A 25,688-nucleotide genomic window follows, 5' to 3' on the forward strand; every position below is an offset into this window, starting at 1 on the left:
CAGTGGTGACTCCCAAGTGTCTGGTTTTGAGTCTGAAAGTAAATTTCCTGTGCTGCATCCCTAAACTGAGAATAAAAGCATACTCAAATGGCTGAATTCAGGAAATTAATTAAGAAAATGGTAACTTGAATATTGACCTTCTTCAAAATTCTGGTTCAGAAATATTTTCTTGTGGCTGCACTCCAAATTACAGCTTGAGTTTTTTTCAACCACATTGTGTGTATTTTGGCTTTGGTGTGAATTGGGTGCTGATGAAAAGGATAACTAACTTGGATGGAAGTTTGACACATGTAGGTAAATGTGTCCCTGAAAAATCATGGCTAATGAAGTAGCTCTAAGGCTGATCTCAGGTCAGTCTGTGAACCAAAACAATGAGATTGACAAAAGAAACAAATAATCCTGAGTAAGAAGCTTTCCTGTTTTTGTTTCTTAATTCTGTATCCTATTCAAATGGTAGTCTGAATGGATGGCCTAAATGTTACTGCAAATCTCATTGTTCCAAGTCTCTGAGCAAAGGAATAAAGATTGTAAACATTAAGTCCCACATTCAAGGATTTGACTTTGGATTTGTAAAGGACTTCAAGAAAGCAATAGTTAAAGGAGGCTAACATACCTAGCATCCAACAATGTATGGCGTACACCGATTTCTTTACAATCTACATTTTGAAACCCAAACAGGCCAATGAACTGCCAAAGTACTTGTCTGTCCATGTGGGGAGGGTGCATCACCAGTACCATCTTTCATATTATTTGTGAGGCTCATAAGTAGGAAAAAACCAATCAAGTTGATTTAGCAGAAACTTGTGTTTTAGTAGGTAACCGTGTGGGGAGAGGAAGTGTGATGAAAAATGGAAATGTTATTAAAAGGTACAAAAGAAAAGTTGTCAACAGTTTTAATAATATTTTTTCTTTTTATTTCCTTCTTGCAGACCTTCAAGTGCTGACCTTCTTGGTCTATTAAGTTATTATAAACTTTTGCTGCTCTGCGAACATAGAAAGATGTCTCGCAGCCCTGACGCTAAGGAAGACCCTGTGGAATGCCCTCTTTGCATGGAGCCTCTGGAAATTGATGACATCAATTTCTTCCCTTGCACCTGTGGGTACCAAATCTGTCGTTTCTGTTGGCATCGTATTCGCACTGATGAGAATGGACTTTGTCCTGCTTGCAGAAAGGTAAATCCCTGGAACAGCGCCTTGTCTTGCATATTTCACAAGGCTTTTGTATTGTGTTGGTACCAAAGACATCCCTTTCCTTGAGGGAAACAATCGTCTAGTCATGGCCTAGATCAAGGGTGAGGTGTTGGATCCTTCAGATTCTGTCTGCGTATGTATTGAAGCTGTTATGAAACAGCTGGTCTTGGTTTATTAAATTCAGAACCAGGTTGATAGGGGAAGCTGTGGATCAGAACCAAGGCATGCTGATGCTGAGAGAACTGCTAAAAATAAAAATCCTTTGAGTTGGGATGCTAATGCATTAACAAAGGAAGGATAGTGAGGATTCCAGCATCAGGAAGGGTAGTGAGGATTCCAGCATTCTCATGGTGGGAACTAAGGTTCTGCTAAACTGACAGATCTGACTGAGAAGCAAGTTTATAGAGCACCTCCTTGTTTTGTTTGTGGCACTGGAGCTTTTAATCCATATTTTAGTGGATACTAAATGTATAAAAACCTTTGGAAAGATATCCAATGGTGTTAAATTTTGAAGCATTTCAAAATCTAGACTGTTTCTACTATTCTGATCTTGTTGCCAAATGGTTGAAGGTGGTCCTTGATACCTCCTTGTGTCTTGAAATCTGGCTGATTTAGTTGGCCACAGCTGTAAACCTCAGCTTCACTAAGTTGCCTTTATTTCCTTTGAATTATTTTATTTCTCCTTCTAGTGTTTTGCTTAAACTCATTATTTCCTTATCTTCAGTGTTTAATAAAATTCCTTTTCAGTATCATCTTGTCTTTAATGACTTCCTTTGACTGTAACTTTCTTGCCTGGCCTTTCTCTTCTTGTAGTTGCAGCTACTTATGTCTTCTTGTTCTCCTACTATTTAATCATGATCCTGTCTCTAGTTTATGCCTCTCTTGTCTTCCTGTCTCATGTTGCAGCTTCCTTTTCAGACACCAAGTAATCTTACTTGGTCTCACTATCTTTATTCACTGCCACAGTATTTTTTAAGCACTTCCAGTCATATTTTCTTGCTGCTCTTTTGGGCTTTGGTTATGCTAGAGCTGCTACTGTTCACCTGTATTTGGATGCCTCTGCAAGCCTGAAGGCTCTCCCACAGTAACATGTTTGTTTAAAAATTCTGCAAATTTGCTGCAATATTTGAGCTCCCTGTCCTACAAGGAAGATCCACATGTCATCAGCCAAATCATTTTCCACTTGGGATACCTGCTGTAGATGACACATGCTGTACAGTAATTTCCCAGAGTACAAGATGATTTCTACTCTTCTGATGCAACATGAGATTTCTGGGATTTCCTTGTCTAAGTCGCTTCGTTTTCCTGGATTTGTTACACTACTTTTTACCTGTTTGTTTTTCCACGTTTGTGAAATGTATTTGAAGAATCACAGAAGCATGGTGCTAGTCACTGTTTTTGGATATCTGAATTCTTCGAAATATGCTGATCTCTTTAATGTGGAATACTCTGCCCTGTGGTTGGATGTGCAAATATTTTGCCTGATTGGATACAGTTTGCTCAGAAAAACTGTTTCATGAGGAAACCTCGAGTAAGTGCTGTGATTGTAGTGAATCATACTGACCACTCCTGGAGAAAAAGGAGACATCGTCTTGCATAACAGATGAGGATTATGTTGGTACTTTCTGCAAGATATTCTTGAGTGGATTTGGAGCTGTATTGCTGGATTGTAAGAGGTTGGCATGAAGAAGGCTGGCTGAGGAGGACGTTTCTTCCATGGCATAGATAAAGACATTGTGATGCACAGACCACACGAGGATCTTGGGAATAAATCATCTTGAGCTACAGAATTACAGCATTAAATAATGGAAGAAGCCATCTTTTGAAGTGTGCTCAACAAAAGGAACCAGGTAAGTGTGTTTGTGTTGCATGTGTCTAAGTAGTCCCTGTCTGTGTGTAGTAAGACTTCTGGGGAAAGATCTGAGCATTTTTCCTATTTGTAACTACTATGGTGTACATTGATTGTGACCACTTAAAATGCTGAAGCACAGAACATGGCAAAGCAGCAAAGTTTTAGCAGGAAAGTTCATAGTAGGTACAATGATTTTGATTGGTATGCCATATTGTTATGATGAGTATACCAGTGCAGGATGTTTACTGTGAAATGGACTGTGGATAAACATATATTAAAACAAGGATGAGTATGTTATTTACAATTACATACTATAAATTTGCTATTTATGCCAATGTTATTGAATGCAGTGTGACTTACCCAGTAATTTGAGTGCTACTCCATGGAGAGGAGCTGTGAACAAGTTCCTGTCCAGGGGTTTTGGTTGAAGTGATTGGGGGAGATTTTGGAGAAGTCTGTAATAAAATAGCTTGGCTAAATGCTGTGGTGGCACATATGCTATTAGATCTTAACTGTGGATTGCATATATATACCATTATCTTAATTAGCTTATTTAATTCACTTCTGACTGAGAAGATGTTAGCTTGTGGTTTCTTCTGCCTGGGAGAGAGTACTTCTAAATGTTTGAACTGTTACATAGCTTAATATCTGTGCATTCAGAATGTGTTCATGTGGTTGCAGTCAATTGATTTAGTCTGCCTTAAGTTTCTTCCTGTGACTGATAGTAGTACACAAACACTTGCTTTAGTAAGATGCTAGTGTGAATTAAACTTAAATGCTGATTGGAAACTGGTATGTCTTAGTATTAACATGTTAAAAATTTTCTAAACTTCATTTGAATCTTCTGAAATAGAAATGGAAAATAGTCTTATTTCTAGAGAAATAGAAATTGTTTCTATTTAATTCATTAACACCAAAAATACCTACTTCAAAAAAAATGGAACTGTCTGGCTTTGGGTTCCTGATGCCCTTCAGAATTGTCGGTGTAGCCAGTTGTAAGATACTAAGCAAGGTTTCCTGGTTTTTTCCAGTTAATTGATTTCTTAACTGTGAGTAAAATAGCTGCTAACTAGATAAAATAGCATGAAAATATGCTGTCTTCAGAACAGATTTCTGTAGCCAGAAGCTGGTTTGCATGTCAGCAGACTTGCTGGTTCTGATTGTAATGCCGGTGATTTTTCTTTGCAGGGATATTTCTATTATCCTTTCTGTAAAATTCAGCAGTCTAGGTCCTGTTTGCCATGTGAATAATACATACTGTCTGAATTGCTTAATTACAACATGCTACTGTCAGCCCTTAGTGTCAGTGGCTGTACTTTTTAAATCCAGCAACAGAAAAGCCTAGCTTGTTCATGCTTCTTAAGTACTTTGCTCTTCCACCAACGAGCAAAGTTGTTCCTGTGGTGTGGCTTTGGCTTCTTCTCCAGTTCCTTGACTGAGTGATCTTTATCTCTCCTGTGAGAGATCTAGCACCTTTTGTTAGAGATGGAGGGAATGGCATACTGCTAGATGTATTATCAAGAAATTAACTTGCTTTGTCCATGTTTCTCCTACTGCTTCTGTGTAAAAGGAACACTTAGTCTTAATGCACAGTCTCCAAATATCAGTGTTTCCTCTTATGCTTTTAATCCCACAACTGAGTCATTTGGTGCAACAATTGATATTTTGAAATAGATAGGAAATTGCTGGTTTTAAATATGTAAGTATAATGGTGCATACTGTGCATAAACCTTACTGACTTCCTTTGTATTTCTTGTTTCAGGACCTACTTGGTAGCAAGACAAGTGGGAAATGTTGGTGCATCCATTCTGTGGAAGGAATGTGACCTACCTGGGAATGACAAAAGCAAAGTGCTTGATAAATCACAGATCAGCTTTCAACAATTGGGAAATGGGGGAAAAATGTCTGAAAGGAAACAAAACTGAAATAACAAGACAAAATTTGTCAGGAAGACTGGGAATTCATCAAGGGCCATCTCTGATTAGAGAAACCAAGATTTGTTTCTCTAAAAAAGAAAAAGACATTGAAACTTTTGGTGATGTTTCTTGTAGGGACTACCTTGCACTTAGTGTTGAGAAAATTTGGTCATATTCCATGATGGCACACTTGTTTGGGGAACCTCGATGTTTTTTTCTGAAAAGCGTTGGTATAATTTAAGTGAAAGGTATCAGCTGAACTTAGTCAGTGAATCAATGATGTTGATATCTCCTCATGTCTTGCATCTGAAAGTACATCAATGCTGATACCACTAGAGGTAGCTACTTTGTTTGAATCTCAAATCCTTTGTCAGCTAAGGCATTAGAGACAGTATGCTAAGCAAGTATATTTTTTTAAAAAAATAAGATGTAGGCATGTCAGTAGCATTTCCACTTTAGTCGTTGCAAGACCTGAGAGCTGCTGATATGTATAGTCCTCTCTCTACTTCTGATTTGTAGGGTTAGACAGCATAAACAATGTGCCAAATGGTGCTGTGAAGTACACCAGCTGTCAATCCACCTTGCTTGGCTTTCAGAGACTTGTTGCAGCAGTCTGCAGTGCATGCACCTGTTTATAGTTGCACCATCATCCAAGTTCATGAACTTCAGCACTGTGGGAAGCAATGACTCTGAAAATGAAATAATTTCTCTATCTGTAGACTGATTTTTGTCCTTTATTTGAAAGGAAAATGGTATCTAATACTATATTTTTTAGAATTAATTTCTGAAGTGTTGATGCTGTGCTTATTTTCCTTCCATGCTCTTTAAATATGCAATATCTCCTAATTTGTTATCATGCCACACATGATACATAGCTAGGAAAATCTCAGTTGTGTTTGGGTTGTTCTTGGGATTCAAGAGATGTGTGCAGATTCATTTTTAGGTCCTACAAGTCAGCATATCAGACTATTTCTGTTCCTTGGAAGCATTATAAGCATGTCATATGCATGATGCACATACAAAACACGTATTTAATACAACTCTACAGTATCTAGTGAGAACTTCAGAAGATTCTGTTGCTCAAACAAGTGTGGTTATCCATGGTGGCACACCAATTGCTGCTGTTACTTAATATTGAACTTCCTGTTCTGCTAGTCTCAAACTTTCTGCTGAGATGGAGACATTTCCCTTTCCCCAATTCTGAAGCTGCTGTCTAGTTGTGTTCCTACTAGGAGTTTTTATGCTTTCCTCTAGAAATACAAACTACTGTTTGGACATATAAATGTTCTGTTCAGGATTACGCTTGAACTACCCAGGATGTTTCCTGATTCATGTTCAGGACCTCCAGCAGCAAACAGCTGTACAGAGAAGAAATATCCTGTCTGATTTGCTACTCACTTGAGAATATGCTCTGAATGTGGCTGAACTTGGCAAGAAAGAAGCTGATGAATTTTGACACTGTTTGCTGTAGTTTCCTTGGACCTTCGGGAGCCTTATTGAACCTACTGAAAATCATTAATGCATTTCTTGCACGGTACCAGAGAGCAGCACTCTTGCAAGTTTTGCCTTGCATATTATGGGATGTGGAGTTGTAATTAACCTTTGAAGGAATGGATTGTGGATGGGATTGTGGATAGGACATCACTTGATGTAGAGCAAGCTGTATTTTTGGAACTATATCTGTTACACTGGTGCGCTTTCCTTCCCATTCCTGCCTGAACTCCCTGATAACTGAGATAACTCACTTTTGCCCTGAGTAGTCTTTCTTTCCTGTAAAAACCCAACATTTTTATTCTTTAGTTTATATGATTGACTAATACGGATTTTGAGAAGCTCATTAAGTGTAAAATTTTCTGCATCTCAGAAGTCCTCATATATAGATGTGTGTAAACACAAGATAATTGGCTATTGCAAATCTCAAGTGTCCTTACTAGTTGGTCATTGGTGTTCATCAAGTACATTCTGAAATCTGTATAACATATTCAATGTTAACTCTGAGTTAAATGAGTAACTAAATGGAGTAATACTGAATATCTTTTTGAGAAATATTATGGTTTTGACTGTTCTTCAAGGGTAACTTGAGTCCTTACTGTGTTTTCATGTTAAGGACACCTTCAGCTACTGCTAGAGTATCATAGGCATTTGAATTCCTTTGTGATACTAAAACATGTTCCAGAGGACTTGATGTTTGACTGTGAGATGCTATCTGCTCAATTCAACTGTAGCATATTTGCAGAAGATGTCTCACATGTAGCATAACAATGCTGAACTTTAAACTGAAGAATGAATTTTAATTTGTTTGGGCATGTACTCAGAAGACTGTCTGGTCTTAGCACTTGGTGGCTCTTTGAGTAACATCATGCAATTATGAGGAAGAAATCCTTTTAACCTAAACGTTTTCATCTGCTGTAGATTTTTCTCAGGTTATTTAGTATGACAGCTGGTTGTGTACTCTTGTCATTAACACAGGTCAGTCAGGAAAAAGTTAAATTCATTTTTGTTGGACTTGCATACTGAAACCTTTGGTTGTGGTAGTACAAGCAAAGACCTTAGTTTAACATACTGGTGAGCTTGAGCTTAGCTTCTTTGTCTTAAGTCTTTGTCTTAATTCACATCTCCCATACTCTTCTCATTTTTTACTTACTGGTTTTAGAAACTCTTCTTTCTGCTTGAGATATGTTCTGTGTACTTGTTTTTGTGCTTAGCATTGTTTTCTGTATACAATGTGAAACCTCACTTTTCATTTCAGTCTAAAAAAACTGGGGCAGGTAAGGATTGTGGGACTGCTTTGAGGAGTAATCTAGGGCAGAGGACAGTGCACTATAGTCTGCAAGACCCAGCTAAAATAGTGCTTTAATAGCATGAATAGAGAAGTCTTTCTAGGTAACTCTGAAAGTAGTTATACTTCCCTTATATACTTTTGAGATTAAAATATACAGTGTTATCTGTAAGGATTTGCCTGTAGGGATGGAGAGACCAAATTTCAAACTGGTACATAAACATGGCAAGAATACTGTCATTAATTGCATTGAAATCTCTCTCTTCACTAGAAATTAACCATATAAACTTTGAGTAGTATGATGATGTTACTGTGTTGAACTTAGTGGACCACTGAAACTACATTTGTATTTTAATTTCTTATCTCAGAAATACTTAAATATGCTTAAATGTCTTGAGTACATTTAAGTACCCAGATCTGTATCAGAAATAAATATTAAGTGCATGCTTTCATCATGCTTACACGAAGCTCTTGTTAGTGAAATTATAACAGGATGTGTTGGCTGTCATGTTGCAGCTGCTTGTAATGTTACCAAATTGACTAGGCAGCTGCGTTAGAATTTGGTTGTTGCCCAAATCAATATTATGTCTATAAATAGAAGAATTCCATGAAAATATGCAAGAAGTTTTTACCTTTCCCAAAGGACTGAGTATGCCTCTATAATATGGGTGGCCATAACAATCAGATCAGTATAATAAAGAAATTTTTGCATTAAATCATGGTGATTAATGGTTTTCAAAGGTGTTGTTTCATACATGGGTTGGTTTTAATGCTGTTTGTTATGTTTAGCCATATCCAGAAGATCCAGCAGTGTACAAACCACTCTCCCAGGAAGAGCTGCAGAGGATAAAAAATGAAAAGAAACAGAAACAAAATGAGAGGAAACAGAAGATATCAGAGAATCGCAAACATTTGGCCAGTGTACGGGTTGTACAGAAGAACCTTGTCTTCGTGGTAGGGCTATCTCAGCGCCTAGCAGATCCAGAGGTGAGCAGTTCACACTTGCAGGTCTTGCTCTTAACTTGCTGCCATGAAACATTGGAATACCCTTGTGTTTCCCTGAAGGGTACAAAATGAAGCTGTGTTGAAAAGGTTCGCTGCTCTGACACCCCCACTTCTTAAGGGACCTTAGCTTCCTGCTCCATAATAACCTCAATAAGTGTTTGTCTCTGTTCTAGGGAGTACAGGTGCTCTGTGATTTATTTTTTTTTTGGGGGAGGTGGGGGCATGGCGGGGGAAGTTGATCTATGTTTAATATTGGGAGCTTGGTTTTAAGATTAAAATAAGCATAAGGACTTGTCAGGTACTCATTTTCCTAGGTTGGATCTGCCGGCACTATGCAGCTATGTTGTGAATCACCAATTCTAAAATGGGAACTTGGTTGGATTACAAAGAAACTGATACACAGTATCACACAAACCTGTAGGGACAGAAGAAAAAAGGCAACACTTGGAAGTATATACTAGGAAGACCACAACTTCTTAAGGACATAATTGTTATGGGGAAAAAGTTAATACGAGGAAGACCCCAGAAGAAGTTGGCCTACTACTCTGCATCATTATAAATAAGGTTTTCATTTGAGAAAACTTATTATATTTAAAATGTTTTATTTACTTCCATCATCAGTCCTAGGTGCAGGTGACCAGTGGAGTAAGTGCTAATGCATAAAAGTATCTTGAATTAGAATATGGAGGAAATGTACTACAGGGTAACTTAGATGTTTTCAAAATCACAGTGCCAGATTGAATTCAGTTTATCAGACTAAATTATCTAGAGAAGTCTCAAGCAGAAGTGTCTGTTTCTGAGGTCTCAGAGTACGGTCTGTATTTTGCTAAACTGGTAAAGAACAGGTGTAAAAAGCTGGTTTTAGTGAAGGAGGAAAAAAGGAAGGATAAGAAGAGAAAAAAGTCAAGTTAAAACTGATCTGGCATATAACACTTAAGTACTGAAATATAGCAGCAAGTATTTGCAAGCAACTGTCAGCACTGGCTTGAGGCTATTTATCATTGAAAAATGCAATATGAATTTATTATTGAAATACAATTTCTTTGACAGATGGAGAATTTGTATTTAAGAGAAATAGTTGTCAATACAGTTGATTTTTTTTTTTTAAACCTCAGATAATTTTACACTGAATACTAGTGTAAAGTAACTAGGATTTGGGGAGTGGGGATGTGCTGTACTAGGTGTATTGGTAGCAGTATTCTCAATGACGTACCAGCAAATAGTGTGTACTTACTCAATGTTGCATATAGCACAAGGTGACTTGATCTTCAAGAAATCTAGCCTGAGAGAGATGAGCTAAAAGAAGTTTACAGTATATTCAAGTTTTCTACTTAAACAGGCAAAAAACTCCTTCATAAATTGAGATTATTTGGAATAGGAGCTTGGCTGCTGTGTGCTGTTTCTGGAAATAGGTCTTGGATCATAATGGAGTACAGGTGTTGTGTTGGCATGCTCTTAGGAGAATTGTGAAGGCTATGCTGTCATATTGTAGCAGGAGTGTAATCTGCAATATGCTTAGGTAAAAGGGAAGTTTCTTTAGGATTGTCATTCTCTTCTGGAATGATGCCTTCAGGGTGGGTGTAGTATGTTTCAGGAGGGTGTAGACCAAATGAAGAGCAGTCAGAAGAGACCAGTGAATGACTGATTGTCTGTACAACATACCCTGTAGTTCTTTGGGATGTTCCCGGTGTGATGCTGTTAGTTCTTGAAGGCATTGATGCTCACTTGGGAAGGGAGAGGGGTAGTTTAGTTCTTGGATCAGTACAGTTCACCTTCACTATCCAGTGATATGAACTCCAGCTAATATGAAGATGGAGCAGAGGAAACAAATCTTCCTTTATAATCTCTCAGGTTATTATCTAGAGCTAGGTATGCCCTTACTTTGTCTAGCTTCAGTCTGAGTAAGTATTTAGTACCTTCTTCCATCACAGGAATGGAAAAAAAGGCTTTTGGTGTAAATGTGTCAAATACCTTGCCAGTTTCATTGGCACACAGGTAATGGTTAGGCAGCAGAGTTGCTTAATATGCTGGTGATGTTCTTGATTTGTGTAGGGTCCCTAAATAGTGTGTTAGTACTAACTGATTCCTGGAAGGGCAAGACGAGTATTTTTTTTTCCTTTATGCATGTGATAATCAATCATTCATTCCAACGTGATATTGATTCTGAAATGTTTTTTCTTGTCCCTGGAAATTTTCCTTTATTGTCTTCCTTTATTTAGTCTCGTCTTTGGAAAACTTGAGGTTATCTTGGCTTAAGAGAGCTAATTGATTTATTCCCTTTTTCTTTGGAGCATGGGGCATGGCAGTCAGGATTCAGCATTTTGTACCCAGTAATTAATATAGCTGAATGCAAATTTAAGGTGTATGGTTATTTGTAAGCAAGAATGTGATTTTATTTTTTAAATTAAGTTATAAAACAGGTATATACAGGAACTTCTTATGCTGAATGGGATATATTTTGCCAGGGTGGGATTTGGGTAATCAGAGTACTGAAAGAAATTTTTAAAATACAACATGAAATGTGGGATATTTGTCATTAAAGTTCTGCAGTGGCAATATACTTTGTATTGCAAGTAACCATGTTTTTATGTGGGAAAACAAATTTAAATCTTTGTGCTCTTGTTTTAGGAGAGACCTGGTTTTTATTGGTTAAAGGTTTTAGCTGCACAGTTTCACAGAAGAATAAGTACACCTCTGAATGAATTATAACTTTACCACTTGATCTTTCTTTTCTTGTAGGTTTTAAAACGACCAGAATATTTTGGGAAGTTTGGTAAAATACATAAAGTTGTCATTAATAACAGCACATCATATGCAGGCTCACAGGTAGGTCAGAGGTCTTGGTAATTTTTTAATTTTAATTCCTTTAGAGAATACATGTGTGCAGAGTGATTCTAGGGCTCCCTATTTATGATTAAGCAATAGGTAAGAGTGTAAAAAGGAAAAAAAAAGGCCTTGCAAGAATCAAATTAGAAACAGCAATATGGCATTTAATCACTAATCTACATTTTGTGGATAAAATGTCTTTTAAGTATTTTTAGAACATTAATGCAACATACTGATGCATTTCCTCTTTCCTTCATTCTTTATGCATCACATATGAGTTTTTATGGCTTCTACACTTTTTTGTCAGTTTCTTATTAAAAACATCAAGCTCTGAATATACCAGTTTATTAAGTGATTGTCTGAAAAGGTGACTTAATGATCAGGTCTGTCTGGGGAAGGAAAGAAAAGCAAGTAAATAGCGTGTGTTCTCTTCCTAGGGTCCAAGTGCCAGCGCATATGTAACCTACATCCGGTCAGAAGATGCCCTCAGAGCCATACAGTGCGTCAACAACGTGGTGGTAGATGGCAGAACACTTAAGGTGGTAATATGTTTGTGTTCTTGCACGTGTGTTCTAGAACATTAATGTTAGGGGTTTGCATACAGTTTTGTTTGTATGGGTATGCTTGTGTTGCTGAACAAGAATGTCCAGTGCATTGGCTTCTGACTTCTTTTCCTGGTATTAATCTCAAAATGGAAGTTCAGTGAGCATCCAGCCAGCAGTGTTTTGGTGGGTTAGCAGATAACTTCTTAAAACAAAGTTTGAGGCAAACATATGTACCTCCTCCCCATGCTCATAGTGGCTTTTTTGTTGTATAGCATAATAGTACAGTGAGAACCCACTGTTAGCTTTTACAGAACATTTCTGTAGTCCGTACACCTCACCTTTCCAAAGCTCCCTGGGAAATCAAAGGTTTTTGATTAAACAGGTGTTCAGGCTGATTTGGCCAAATTGGTGGTGATAGAAAATCTAGTTACTATTCATTTCCTGACCCTGCTACATGTCTCCTTATGCTTATGCAGATATTTACTGAAGCTCTTACTTAGGCATTTATTTAGATTAGATGAAAATAAAAATGCATCCTCATTATCTAATCCTCAACAACATACATTTTTCTTACAAATGGACTCTTTTTATTCCATCTGCATAAAAAATGCATTATAATAGAATTTCAAATCTTGAGGTATTTTTTTTTAGATATAACTTTATCTTATATGGTAAAAGGCATTCTTAACCTCTAGTACTTATTTTTTTTTCCTTCAGGCATCATTAGGTACAACAAAATATTGCAGTTATTTTCTAAAAAATATGCAGTGTCCAAAACCAGACTGCATGTATCTACATGAGCTAGGTGATGAAGCAGCCAGTTTCACAAAAGAAGAAATGCAGGTAAGTGTAGTGAATGGGAAACACATGAAATGTGCTACATATGTCTTATTGTCTATGATTTAGTCTAATATCTGTCATGTGTTTGCTGAATGCTATGGCAGCGATGAATTTTGAAATCTAAAAGGTTGGATATTGCAAAGAACAGTGAGCTCAGTTGCATGCTGTTTTTGAAGTCTGAGAAGTCTGGTGAGTGTTCATGAGTCAAAAAGTTGGAGATAAACTCTTAGCCAGGGATTTAAACAACCTGAACTAACTACTTTCCCTTTTTTCATACTAAAGTAAGGTAGTGTCATTATAGATCTCTGTAAACAAAGTTAGTTCAGATCTGGGTTTTATTGCAAAATTGGTGTGTGGACAGTTCTCATGGATTGACTCTTGTGGTGTGACTGACCACGCTGTCTGAATCCCAGTAACTCTCCTGGCCTGTGAGGTGTTTAGAAACCATTTGCAAATAAAGCATTGATAGTTACTATAATAGCACATAAAAAATGGTGCTGGGATTTTTTTTTTACTAGCTCAACATCAAAATGCCTATTGTCTAGTGTAGGGAACCAAGTAAATGGGTAGCTTTACTGTCTCAAATGTAGTGCATTCTGAGGTCCTTTGGTCTGTCTCCATCCTTCTTGTACATGAGGTGTGATAAAGCAGTTAAACTTAAGTCTGCCAACCTTCCATCCATGCTGTCATTTTTGCATGTGGTCTGTCCATGAAGCAGAGGGTCCCCACCCTTAGTTCTCAGCACAAATGTTGTTCTAGTAGAAATTTTTGTGTTAGGCTGATGTAAGCTGAAGAACAAAGAAGTCTGTCTATATCTATTTAATACTTTCCACAAATTATTTCTGAGGTTTTCAGCAGATAATTGCTGAAAGGAGAAGGAGAAATTCAAGGACAAACCAGGCCACCTTCCCTGTATGTTTTCCTGTATTTCTCCTACCACCTAGATCTGTTACATATCCATGTTTGAGGGCATGTTCCCATCTAGTCTTTTCAGTTGTTTATAGACCTGTCAGCCACGAATTTGTTTAATCCATTTTGAACCTGTCAATACTTTAGTCTTTCGTGGCAGCAAGCTCCAGAAATTCATTCATTATTTTGTAAAGTGCTTTCTTTTGCCTGTGTTAAACCGTGAACTAGTTAGTTTTGTCAAGTGTCCCTTAATCTTGGCTTTGTCATGCTTCCTGAAAGCACATCCCCTTGTTCACCTTATTCATTGCCTTTGTGGTATGGCAAAACTTGATCTAGTCTCCCACAGCTTTCTCTCCAAATCATAATTTCTGGTCTTTTAAACTTCTTTTTTAAGCAGTTCCTCCATTTCTGCAGTGTCTGCTGCCCTTCTCTCTATTTTCTAGCTGTGTCCTCCTTGAGATGGAGGGCTCATATGCATGATGTGGGTGACACCAAGTTTAGTTTATCAGTTTTCGGTATTATATGTAGTGTGACACATGCTTTTTAAATTTTGTTTTAGTTTATTTGAAGTGGCCTTCTTAGTGATGCCCAGCACATCTTTTGTGGCTAGTGCATAATCAACTAACAGTTTCAGAGGTCTGTTGGCAGTAATCTCAGCATCTTTTCTCTGAGCTGTAATAGCCAGTTCACAGATCAGGAGTGGGTTACTGTGGTCTAGACTGCTTTTACTATGGTCTAGACCATGCATCTGACATGTCCTTGGTGAAGCTTATTTTGCCACCATTTGCTTATTTACTGATTTCTGTGGGATTTTTTTGGAGCTTCTCATTATCAACATGTGAGTTTATTACCTGAAAGGCTTGATATTGCCGGCAAAGTCCTTTCTCATGCATGCTGATGGTGTTGCATAGAACTGATGCCAGTCATGAGTCCTCATTGCTTGCTTCTGCACCCTGAGAGCTATACTTTGAACCATCTTCAATTCACACTCTTCCATGGCAGATTAATAAATAATTGGTGTGAAACTTCATCAAAAACGTCTTCTTTCAAAGTTTTGTGGAGCCTCTCCGTTTATGCTTACTGACTCTGTGAAGAATTGATGTTAGTGAAGCAGGGCTTCCCTTTACAAAAGATATTCAGATTCAATCCCACTGGCTTGTGTTTATCCATGAATTTCCATTTTTAAAAATTATTATTATTATTACCTTGTAATCTTTGGAAGGATGGAGGTTTACTTAGCAGCCTGTAGTTCACAGAATCTTTTCTACAGCCCTTTCTGTAGAAGTCAGTGGCAGTTGTCAATCCTCTGGCCTGGCTGCTAGTTAAATTGATAGGCTATGTACCTCGGTCAGGATTTAATTTTTGTGTGTGAGTTTCTTCAGAAGTCGAGTGGATTTTACATCATCTTGGTGACTTACATGAATCTTCCTTCCCTGTTTCTTGTTATATTGGTTAAACTTTTTTGAATTTCATATTGCTTTCTTAAAAGTAATTGGAAATTACACACCTGCTAAGTACATTGTTCTTTTGGTGTGCCAGCTTTTCTGCATTTGTGTGTCAGTGAATTTCCAGATCCATTTAATGAGATTGAATGTTCATTGTTTCAGATTTGACTCTGTATTCTTTTAAAAAATTGTCAATGGATGATTTGTATTCTAGGTTAAATAATTAATAGATCTAAATATAGTGGCAAAATAAAAAGAATTGGTAGAACTCCAGGAAGTCTACCAGGAAGTCCAAGAGGGGAATTTTAGGTGGGTTGGAAATGCCAAGTTTGGCCTCTGGATTGTCTGCTATAAATAAAATACAATTACTGCAAGCTTCTATATAGGATTTTAATCTTCTTTCTTTCTTGCATTTGTGTGGCAAGTAAATGAACTTAAGACTGATCTCTGATGTACCTGGCTGTGATATTCAATGTTTAGACACTGAAGCAAGTTAAGAGATCCAGAGAGGTTTCTTCTTACTCAGCTGCTTAATGTTTGCACATTTTTAATTGTGCAAATCTGTGCATCAGCCCAGTTGCTCCAGTCATAGTGGATGGTGAAAGCAACATTTCCAGGGTGCAGAATATCTCAGGTTTGCATTTAGGTGAGCCATACTATAGAAACACGCTTTTTCCTACTATAGGTGTAGACACTGACAAAGTGGGTGAGATGATGCATGCACCAGATGTTTCCATCCTTCTTGAGAGGTGTATAAGTTGACTACATAAGGACACTTTCAGGATCAATCAGTAATGGAGAACTGGAGAATTAAGTAGCAAAAGAATGGATTCATTGATGGGGTTTGACCTGAAGTATTCCAGTGGGATATGCAATTGGCCTTCTGCAGGCATCCATAAGGGAGTGTAGTTTTATCAACAGTACTACTTTTTTGTCTATTCATGCTAATTTTTTTTAAATTTAAATTTTACAACCTAAAAGAAAAATATTCCTAGGGGTATGTCTGCATTGCCTACGCATTAATTCCATTTTTTGTTCCAACAAAATAGTAAGGAATTAATAAATGTTAAAAGGAGTTAGATTTTATATGTACAAATAGTGTGAGAGCTTCTAAATCAATCCTGAAGATGTGGTAGATAATAACTTTGGTGTTTCAGACTTAAGATTCAGAAAACCTGACCATAAATGTTGGCACTTGTTTCCTTTGCTAGAGGACATCTTCTAGTATCTGGCAATGGTAGAGAAGCTATTAACAACTTCAAATTCACTGTTTATTTTGTATCTCAGTTGAACTATAACAATACTTAACTTGCAAGTAGTGATTCTTAGGTTGGAGTGTTGTAACAACCTAAAAAACCTTGAATGCTGACATTGAATTTCAGATGTTACTTTAAGTGTTGGGGATAGGAGTAGATCTTGCTGGTTTTGTTTTTTATATTAAGCCACAGAATGTTATTTGCAGGCTAAACTGAAAAATACTCTCTTCCTTCACTTGCCATATTCTAGTACTCTGGAGTTGAATTGGACCTCCACAATTTCTGAAAGCAAGAAATTGTTCGCAATTGATTCAATTAGCTGAAAGAATATTTCAGTTATTGAAAAGAACTATTTATCCATTATTTCTTAGAATATGCTGCTTGTCATGTCATACACCTCAGCTGTTTTATTAAGCCAATATAAAATTACTTTCATTTTTGTTTGAAAGGAACTTTTTGTTCCTTCCCATCTTCTGAAAAGCTTCATATGGTTAAAGTATGAAATGCAGACTGCCTTGGAGATGTCACTGTTTGTGATATCTGTGGTGTATTTGTTAAGCTGTTGATTAGAACTGAGGAGTAATCTCTGATAAGGTAGTAAGGTGCTTTTCTGCTTTAGAAGTCTCAAAACTTTATAAATACTATGAATAGGTGATTTTTAGGCAAGCTTTAGAGCTGTTGGGATTACATCTGTGCTGAGAGTGAGAAGCACTGTTTTGAGTTTGACAGGAGTGAGCTGATAAGTTGTAAAGGCTAAACTACTAAGCTTTGGGACATATATGTGGGCATACTATAAATGTATATATTATACCAGTATTCATTCATTGTGAGTTTCTCTTTCCTTAGGCGGGTAAGCATCAGGAATATGAACAGAAACTACTGCAAGAATTATATAAACTAAACCCCAACTTTCTCCAATTATCTACGGGTACAGTTGACAAGAACAAGAACAAAGTGACAGCACTGCAGAGGTACGATGCGTAAGTACGGATGCTGGACTGCCTGGTTATTCTTTCTGGTTATTCCAAAGAAAACGTTTATTCCTATTTCATTCCCCAAATTACTTACTGTTTTTAATACCTATTATATGATAAAATCGGATAGGTTTTCGCTGTGGAGAGACATGTTGTTTAGGAGTGATATTCTCCAATTTAGAATGTTCTCTCTGAGGCCGCTCCACATTCCTTCCCCTTGCCCTCCCCTGTACCAGGCAGGAGAGGAGAATTGGAGGCACAGAAGGTAAAAATCAGAACAATTTACTGGAAACAGCAGTGAGATAAGAAAAGAATAACAGCAACAATACAAATGAAAGAGGGTACAAGAAAGAGTCCAATGATTCACAAGTGATTGCTCACCCCATAGAAGCACCCAGCAGTACTGACCACTTCCTCTGCTAGGCCATGCTGACCCATAAGAGAGCCCTTCCCCAGAAAATTACTTAAGGTGGTATGGAATTGATTGTCCTAGCCATGCCCCTTCCTGGCTACTGCCGAAATAAACCCTCTCCTGGCCAGAGCCAGGACACATGCACCACTTTGTTGTAAAACAGAATGTGTATCTTTGGAAAGAAACATGTTTCTGCATTTGGATCAGTAGTTCAGAACAAGGTATTCTGAAAGAAGACCTTTTATTTTATATTTGCAAAACCAAATGTATTTGTTAAAGACCAGATGTCTGCTTTCGTGGTATGGTGTCATTATGAATGCAGTCTGTATTTTTGTAACTGAGATACCTTATAACCTTAGTATGTCTTTTACATCATGATTTATAATGCAGTCCATATATTTTTTACTATACATTCTAACTTCAGATATGTATATATATATAACTTGCTAAAATAATGTTATGTTGATGCAGTTGGTTCAGTAAATTATGAAAAGATTTGTCTATATTAGTATATAGTCACACAAAGATAAACGAAAGTCTGAGGTTACCAGTCCTTGATTATTTATTCAAATATCACATGTAAGATAAAGAAATAAAAACTGTTGACAATTTTTTCCACTCCTTTTTGTAGGGGGTTAGATAAAGGAGATGGGCAGAGTGAAATGTGAAAGTTAGATTGCACTTCATATGAACCCTGGCCTTGTGTGCAGGGTTTGTGTTGTGTGCCAGTTTATGCACTACTGAATTTTTCCAACCATAGTTTGCCAGGGGCAGCATCACTGCACAGACCTCTAAGCAAGACAGTGGGTACTGTATCTAAAATACTATCAATGGGTCTTGAATGAGCAGAATACAATTCTGAGAACTGGTATTCCACTTGGTATACTGGGACTGTTTAATTTCTGAAGGCAGTTTCACTGTCTTTGCACTTTTTTTAATATGCACTTTGACTGCAAGTGGTCAGGGCTTCCAGAGGGATCTTTTTTCTTAAGGACAGAGCTGCTTCTTACTTCTCAGGCACTGGTTCAATATTGACTTCAAAGGTACAGTGCAGCAAGCAAAACAAATACACCACTTCTTGAACTTGGTTATTCATTATTTTATGTTTGAAATCAGAACTAATTTTAGTTTGGAATCTGTGTAGATCCCAGCAAAATAAATTATACCAATGCGGGAAGAATGCAACTGCAGCAAACTTTTATGCCTTTAGGAAGCAATTAGGAGTTGGAGCTTGGCCAGTCTGCGGTGCTAACATTTAGCACTTAAGGAAAAAATGGCATGTAACTCTAAAGGCAGCAAGTGGTAATTTCTGGAGGTAATTTCTCTTGTCAGTTGAACAGCATAATCACAGCTCAGACTCTGTTCTTTGCTAATGCCTAGGTACCACCTTTAGAGTTGCAAAGTGAATTTCCTGCAGCTGGGATTTGGGCGTGTTTCGGTGTAGCTTTTGCACTGGTGAATGCACATTGGTCTTTCACAGTTTCTACCCAGTTGGATTCTTGTAGGATTGTTTTTGTAGGATTCATTGATAGGATATTCATATTTCTAGCCGTTTGTCACAGCCTCTTGCAATTCCGAAGTAGTTCTTGTGTTTCTGGGGTGCAGAATTTCTGTTTCATAACAGAATGGAACAGAAGTTGAGCTCTAATTATAAATAATTTATAATTAACTTTAATTATAAATATTGAGCAGTAGAAAAGAGTTTGTTAAACTCTGATAAGTATTTTTCTACAGTTGTTTTAATTTGAAAGGTCCTGCTTGCAGACCTTTTCTTCCTGCTGAAGACAACTGTCAAAATCCCTTAGGGCCTCTCTGTGTACTCATCTCCTGCTATTTTACTTGATAGTCATGATGACTGTGTTCTCTTAAAACTGGAGATATATTCCACATTTAAAACAGATCAAGCTTTTTTTATTTTCTTGATGACATTTTTCTGAAGAACTGAAATTAATGTTTTCTTATGCTACAGGAAGAACCAGTTATTAAGCACATACTGATCTTTTAGAGAACAGCCCTTCAGAGACATGCAGCCTGAACTTAACTAAAACAAAAACAAACCAAACAAAAAAAACCAAAAAAACCTCCAAAAACAAAAACTACACACAAAACCCCCCACCTCAAAACACACACCAATTTGTTTCTTTCCCTTTTTCCTTGGATGCAAAATGGACTTTCAACTGTCATTTTAAAGTTTGTTTTAGTGTAGAGGTGGCTTTGCACAATAGTGAACATACATTTGGATATTTAAAATAAATGGATTGACAATTGATAATCTAGATGTCAGTTCATTTTTGTACCATATGACTATTAAATGACAGATATGCTGCAGCTGTCTCTTCATTCCCTGATGTTCTGTATCTGATCAACTCATTAGCTCCCATTTAGTCCAAATGTGAGCAAAGCCAAGATAAGATCTGTAGATTAGGTCAAGGTACTCATCTATGTACATATTGTATACGTAGTTGAGAAAAGAGGGATACAGAATAGCAAATCTTAAAATACTGAGATTCAAGGGGAGCTACTATTACTAATTTTATCTGAGTAGAAGTAGGAAGCATATGTGTTGCTATAAGAAGTTACTGAAATTTCCAGATTCTTACTGCGAGATTAGTAAATTGACCTAAAGATGTAGAGTAAATGTTGGACCATCTAAAACAACATACTGACGTAAGGGAGCGTCAGGAAGGACATAGATGTTAAAATTTTTTTTTGGTGAAAGCTGCTTTCTTATGAAGACAGGACTTGAATATTAAAACTATACAAGCAAATGAAAAGCTACAGGTAATGTAGAAGAACTTGAGAACACAAAAGGTCTTCTGCAAAAAGATTGAGGGTTGACAGAGAATGCTGTATTTGAATCAATTTGGTTATAGACTATATTCCATTTTGCTTAAATTTGTACAGAAGGTAACTATTTACAGCAAAAACTTGGGCTTTGAGTCCTCTCTTGAACTTTTTCAGTTCTAATGTGCACTCTGAAATTTAGTATTACATTATAAAAGGGAAGTAATTATGGCTTTAAACTAGAAATGAAGGGAGCAGTAACTTGAACAATGTGTTTGTCTGGCTGGTCTCATGATCTGTTAGTAAAGCTGTGGACTCCTCTATGTAAAACATAAAACTTCATCTGTTGTGGCAAGGCTTGATAGGACCTGGAATATAAAACATATACTAAAAAAAGTATTACTTAGCTCATGACTTAGAGAACTTAAAATAGTTATGGGCTAAAGCAACTACTACTGAATGAGGTATGCAGAGGTCTGGACACTTGAACTATTGATGGCATTTTTAATTTTTATTTACATTTTTTCCCTCTTCCTCAAACAGGCAAGTTTGGTCTTTAGGATTGGCAAAGCAGCTATCTATTCAGGAAAGAAAACAGAATTCCCTCTCGTTTTCTCTCTACCCTGTCCCACTTATTTTTTTATGTCATCACCTTTTAAAATCTGAGAAATAATATCCAGATAAATCTATTCTTATGGATTGTCTGGCACAAAGATTTATTTCCCCAGTGTTTACAATTTTTAAAACACTTTCTTCATAACTTGAACTCTTCTATTTTTTATTTTATTTTACTCTTGCCTTTTTCCAGACCCAACAGTAATAACAAAGATGCCTGGCCATCATTACAGAGTTCAAGTAAATCGGCCAACGGTTTAACAATGGAACACAGGAAAACGCCTCCTATATTAGAAAATGGCACAGACCCAGAACACATGACTCCAGATGGTGCAGACTCAGATTTCGGGTAATTGTGCTGCCTTTTGTACTTCAGACAGCTTGCTCTCTCTCTCACTGATTGGTGTGGAGGGAATGATTCTTCAGTCTCTCTGGTTGGAGAGCTGGATACAAATCCTGATCAGGTCTCAAAAAGCTGGGCTTAGTGTAGCCCATGTCAAAAAGACTGATTGGCAGACTCTGCAGGAGAACCCTGACGTGAAGTTAGTGAGTGACAGTGCAGGTAGTGGCTAAGGGGAGCAGAATAAGCAGGGGATCAACAGCTTGTACAGCTGCACAGACCCATTCAGAGCTGAGCCTTTCCTTTTTTCTATACAGAAGCTTCCACAAAAGTAGCATACTATTTGCTGTACATCAGGAGGCTTGTCACTTGGAAAAGTTTCAGTAGAGGGAAGTTAAATGTTAGGGCTAAAATATCTAATTTCCTTCCAGTGATGTGTTCCAGAAACACAACACAGAGGAAAGAGTTCCCCAATTACCACTCAGAGGGACAACAGGGCAGCAGATTAAACTGAGGCTTCTTTGTGTAGAGGAAGTAATTCATCTGTTTACAATAATCTTATTGCCAGCCAACATTGTTTTATTTTTTGACTCCCTTCTTGAGTAGAACTGGTGTCCTCTTCCACCTTAAGAACCACTAGCAGTTACAGTCTTAGTCTGTAGTCATGCTGGTTTGTTTTTATGGACCCCTTTAGGTAATAAACATTAGCCTCATTCAGAGGCTGGATGGGAAAAAAGCAAGGTAAACCCTAATATTTCAAGCAGTGGTGCTGCTGATTAGGTAGCCCATTTTAAATCAATATTGAACCAATGCATTAAAATGGAGAGTGCTGTTGGAAGTGGTACCTTCTTGTTAGGCTAAATAGCTGTCCCACTGAGCTCACTGATCATAGAGCCTGTGAATTGCATCTCAGTACTGATGTGCAATTCTTTTTTTTCCTGAAAATAATGTGTTTAATGCAAATAAAAATATTATAGCCAATAGATAATGAGCCTTATTCATTCTTGAGGGCTGGAAGTCTGTCTTGCAAATAAAGGCTCCTTAGGCAGGTTCAAGTATAATAGACATTTTCATCGTTTAGATTGTTAGTAAAAGTTGTCTTACTCATAGCTTTTTAAACTGCAGTATGGTGAATGTTAGCTCTGTAGGAAAAGAATTTGACTGGAATATCAGCTCTTCAATCAGAATTGATTGTGTAATGAAGAGTCTACAGCAGACTTCTGTGCTATAGGAATTTAGAAATTACTAACCAAAAGCAGCGTGTTTCAAATGGAAGAGCTTTATTCATGCTATTGGATCACTAAGTAGAGAGTATTTGTAATTCTTCACTGGAGTAACACAGTGATTTTTCTTTCATAGTCATAAGTATTTCAGCTTAATTTATCTGTTTGAGATACTGACTCAATCAGTGCTCTTTTTTCACAAAAAAAAGGTATTGATTACTCTTACACAGTTCTTTTAGAATGGAGAATTCTGCTGGGTTTTGATTAGTCATTTTTGGCTGAGGGGAAAAATTACAAGTGGAAGAAATCTTATGAATAGTTGACTTTACTTTATGGCTGTATGCAGTAATTAAAGTTTGCAGCACCAAGGGCTGTTTGAAAACAAGACGTATCGAGAATCTGAAGTCTGCACCCAGTTAAAAGAAATTGTAACATATATGTTTTTCAACATCCTGACTGTAATTTGACTTGTATCACATTGTGGCCTCTTAGTGGAACTGAAATTCATTCTTGCTCCTGATGCTTGTTTGTAGAATCTGTGTACTGGCCTGTGGAGCCTGATGCTTGTGCATCTTTTCTCATGGGTAGATGAGAATGAGAAATTGCAAAGCAAAGATTTTAGTGTGAACTTCAATAATACAATTTCATTAGTGCAGTATTTAGCATCATAGATGCCCATAAGAATCCTGAGATGTGCCATTTCAGCCAAATCACAATTTACAGTGAATGGCTCTCTGAGGTGGTTTTCTGCTGTATCTTATATTAGCCTTATTTTTGGCAGTTTTTTATGCTATGGTTTTTTTTTCCCTTCTGTCATCTCAAACCTTAATCTTAAAGGCTGATGGGAAGCTTAACTTGCCACCAAGACTAAATCATTAATTTAATGATTTATCTCTCCCAGATTTATTTAGGATTTGTGTGGAAACTGAAAACTTGTGTGTTTGGAAAATAGATATTTTCCAGTTTCTTTACAGTAGTATCGTAGATGGAACTGACTGTTACAAAATACTGTCATAGTATAAACTTCTAGGAATTTGTATGGCATAGAGCTGCTATGAACATGTTCAAAACTTTACTTTTGTTCCTTAAGGCAGTCAACAAGCAGAACGGAGAGTGGTGAAAAGAAGTATTACAGTATATGACAAATGATTGGAATGCTTATGATTAAAAAAGCAGTCTCAAAAAAATTAAATAAATAAAAATAATAATAAATTCAAAAATTCCTTCTTAATCCCTACTTTTTAATTGTTGTCTTAATTGTAAGGCTTTTCTTCCCCTACAAAAGCAAATATTGATTTTTCATGTTAAATACTTGAGTCTCTTACTGTCTTTTTCCCTCCCACTTTTGCAGCCCTATCGATAAACCTTCAGATTCCCTCAGTATAGGAAATGGTGACAGCTCTCAGCAGGTAAGACACAAAGATAAGTGCTCTGAAAGTAACAAGTGAGTTTGAGGACTTAGTGCAACTTGCAGTTGGAGAAGCAAGTATTTTCTGAAGTAATCATAATTGGGCATTGGAATGGGCTGTCCCAGGAGGTGGTGGAGTCTCTGTCTCAGAGGTCTTTAAGAAAAGACAGGTGGCACTTAGTGCCATGTTAGTCATAGGTTGGACTCCATGATTTCAGAGGTATTTTTCCACTCCAGTTTATTCTGTGAAAATTTTAAACAAAATTTAAAAATGCTATTGCTAAGTTGATTTTTTTTTTTGTTTGACCTTGTGCTGAGCTATATATTAACAAGCCTAATTGTGGCCAGGAGTTTTGAGGAAACTTTTCATCTCAGTTAGTGAAGAATATTTTATATATAAACTCATGTCCTAATTTTTCTCTTTCTCTCTTGCTTGTAGATAACAAACAGTGACACACCTTCACCACCACCTGGTTTAACAAAATCCAATCCAGTTATACCCATCAGTTCATCTAATCACAGTGCACGGTCTCCTTTTGAAGGGGCTGTAACAGAATCACAGTCACTCTTCTCTGACAACTTCCGGCACCCTAACCCCATCCCTAGTGGGCTTCCTCCATTCCCCAGCTCTCCACAGACTTCGAGTGACTGGCCCACAGCACCAGAACCACAGAGCCTCTTCACATCAGGTACCTCCACTGGTTACATGGCTGGGTTTTGCTTGCTTTCTCAGTTGCTTAAAACTTGTACAGAGTTGTACAGAGCTTAAAACTCTGTAGAACCTAAAACTCTAGGACTTGTTCCATACTGTGTTTTCCCTCCTTACAAATCGTTAAAATTTGTCACTTAACTGCAGATGAATTGCAGTGACCTAAGGGTTTCTTCTGAAAGAAACTTTGCAGAGCTTTCAAGCTGCATGGCTAAATTATCAGAGTGCTTATTTTAGTTTTTCTTAGCGACATGCATAGGATGTGACATGTATGCTTTAATATTTAGTGTTACAGGTTTTTATTGAGGGGGGGGAAAATACATGGAGAATCTATAAATTCAGACAAGTTATGTTTAATTTCATCAGCTGAAAGATGCCTGTATTTTTCAGGTACTCTCCTATTAAATACTTTGTCATATGCATGAAACATTGTTTTAGTTGTGATTATACAGTCTTGGGAATGGTTAACAGTATTAAAGAGCTCACAGATAACTCTGAGGGAATTGTTAGAAAACTAAATGAAACAATATCAGTAAAAAATTGAATGCAAATAATATTATATAGTTGGTTTACTTAGTGATTAGTCATCTTTTGATGTTTATCTTGCTCCTGGGTATCATAATTCTGTTTGTAAACAATATTTATTACCAAAGAAATTC

General features: G+C 37.1%; 1 protein-coding gene across 5 annotated transcripts in view; it reads left to right on the forward strand.

The window, feature by feature from the left end:
- The window catches only part of CNOT4 (CCR4-NOT transcription complex subunit 4), a 76,610-nt gene that overhangs the window by 32,382 nt on the left and 18,540 nt on the right, over positions 1–25,688 (forward strand). For 3 of the 5 annotated variants that reach the window (XM_064419876.1, XM_064419877.1, XM_064419879.1), the window contains 9 exons: positions 930–1,173; positions 8,528–8,725; positions 11,483–11,569; positions 12,007–12,108; positions 12,832–12,957; positions 17,411–17,535; positions 21,543–21,698; positions 24,264–24,321; positions 24,760–25,009. In XM_064419876.1, the coding sequence (XP_064275946.1) occupies positions 1,000–1,173; positions 8,528–8,725; positions 11,483–11,569; positions 12,007–12,108; positions 12,832–12,957; positions 17,411–17,535; positions 21,543–21,698; positions 24,264–24,321; positions 24,760–25,009 (1,276 nt within the window). In that variant the 5' untranslated portion in view covers positions 930–999. Of the gene's footprint in view, positions 1–929; positions 1,174–8,527; positions 8,726–11,482; positions 11,570–12,006; positions 12,109–12,831; positions 12,958–17,410; positions 17,536–21,542; positions 21,699–24,263; positions 24,322–24,759; positions 25,010–25,688 lie in introns of those variants that run through there. The other 2 variants (XM_064419878.1, XM_064419881.1) reach the window with 1 other exon arrangement.

Source organism: Passer domesticus, chromosome 5, assembly GCF_036417665.1.
Source record: "Passer domesticus isolate bPasDom1 chromosome 5, bPasDom1.hap1, whole genome shotgun sequence".
NCBI classification, from domain to species: domain Eukaryota; kingdom Metazoa; phylum Chordata; class Aves; order Passeriformes; family Passeridae; genus Passer; species Passer domesticus.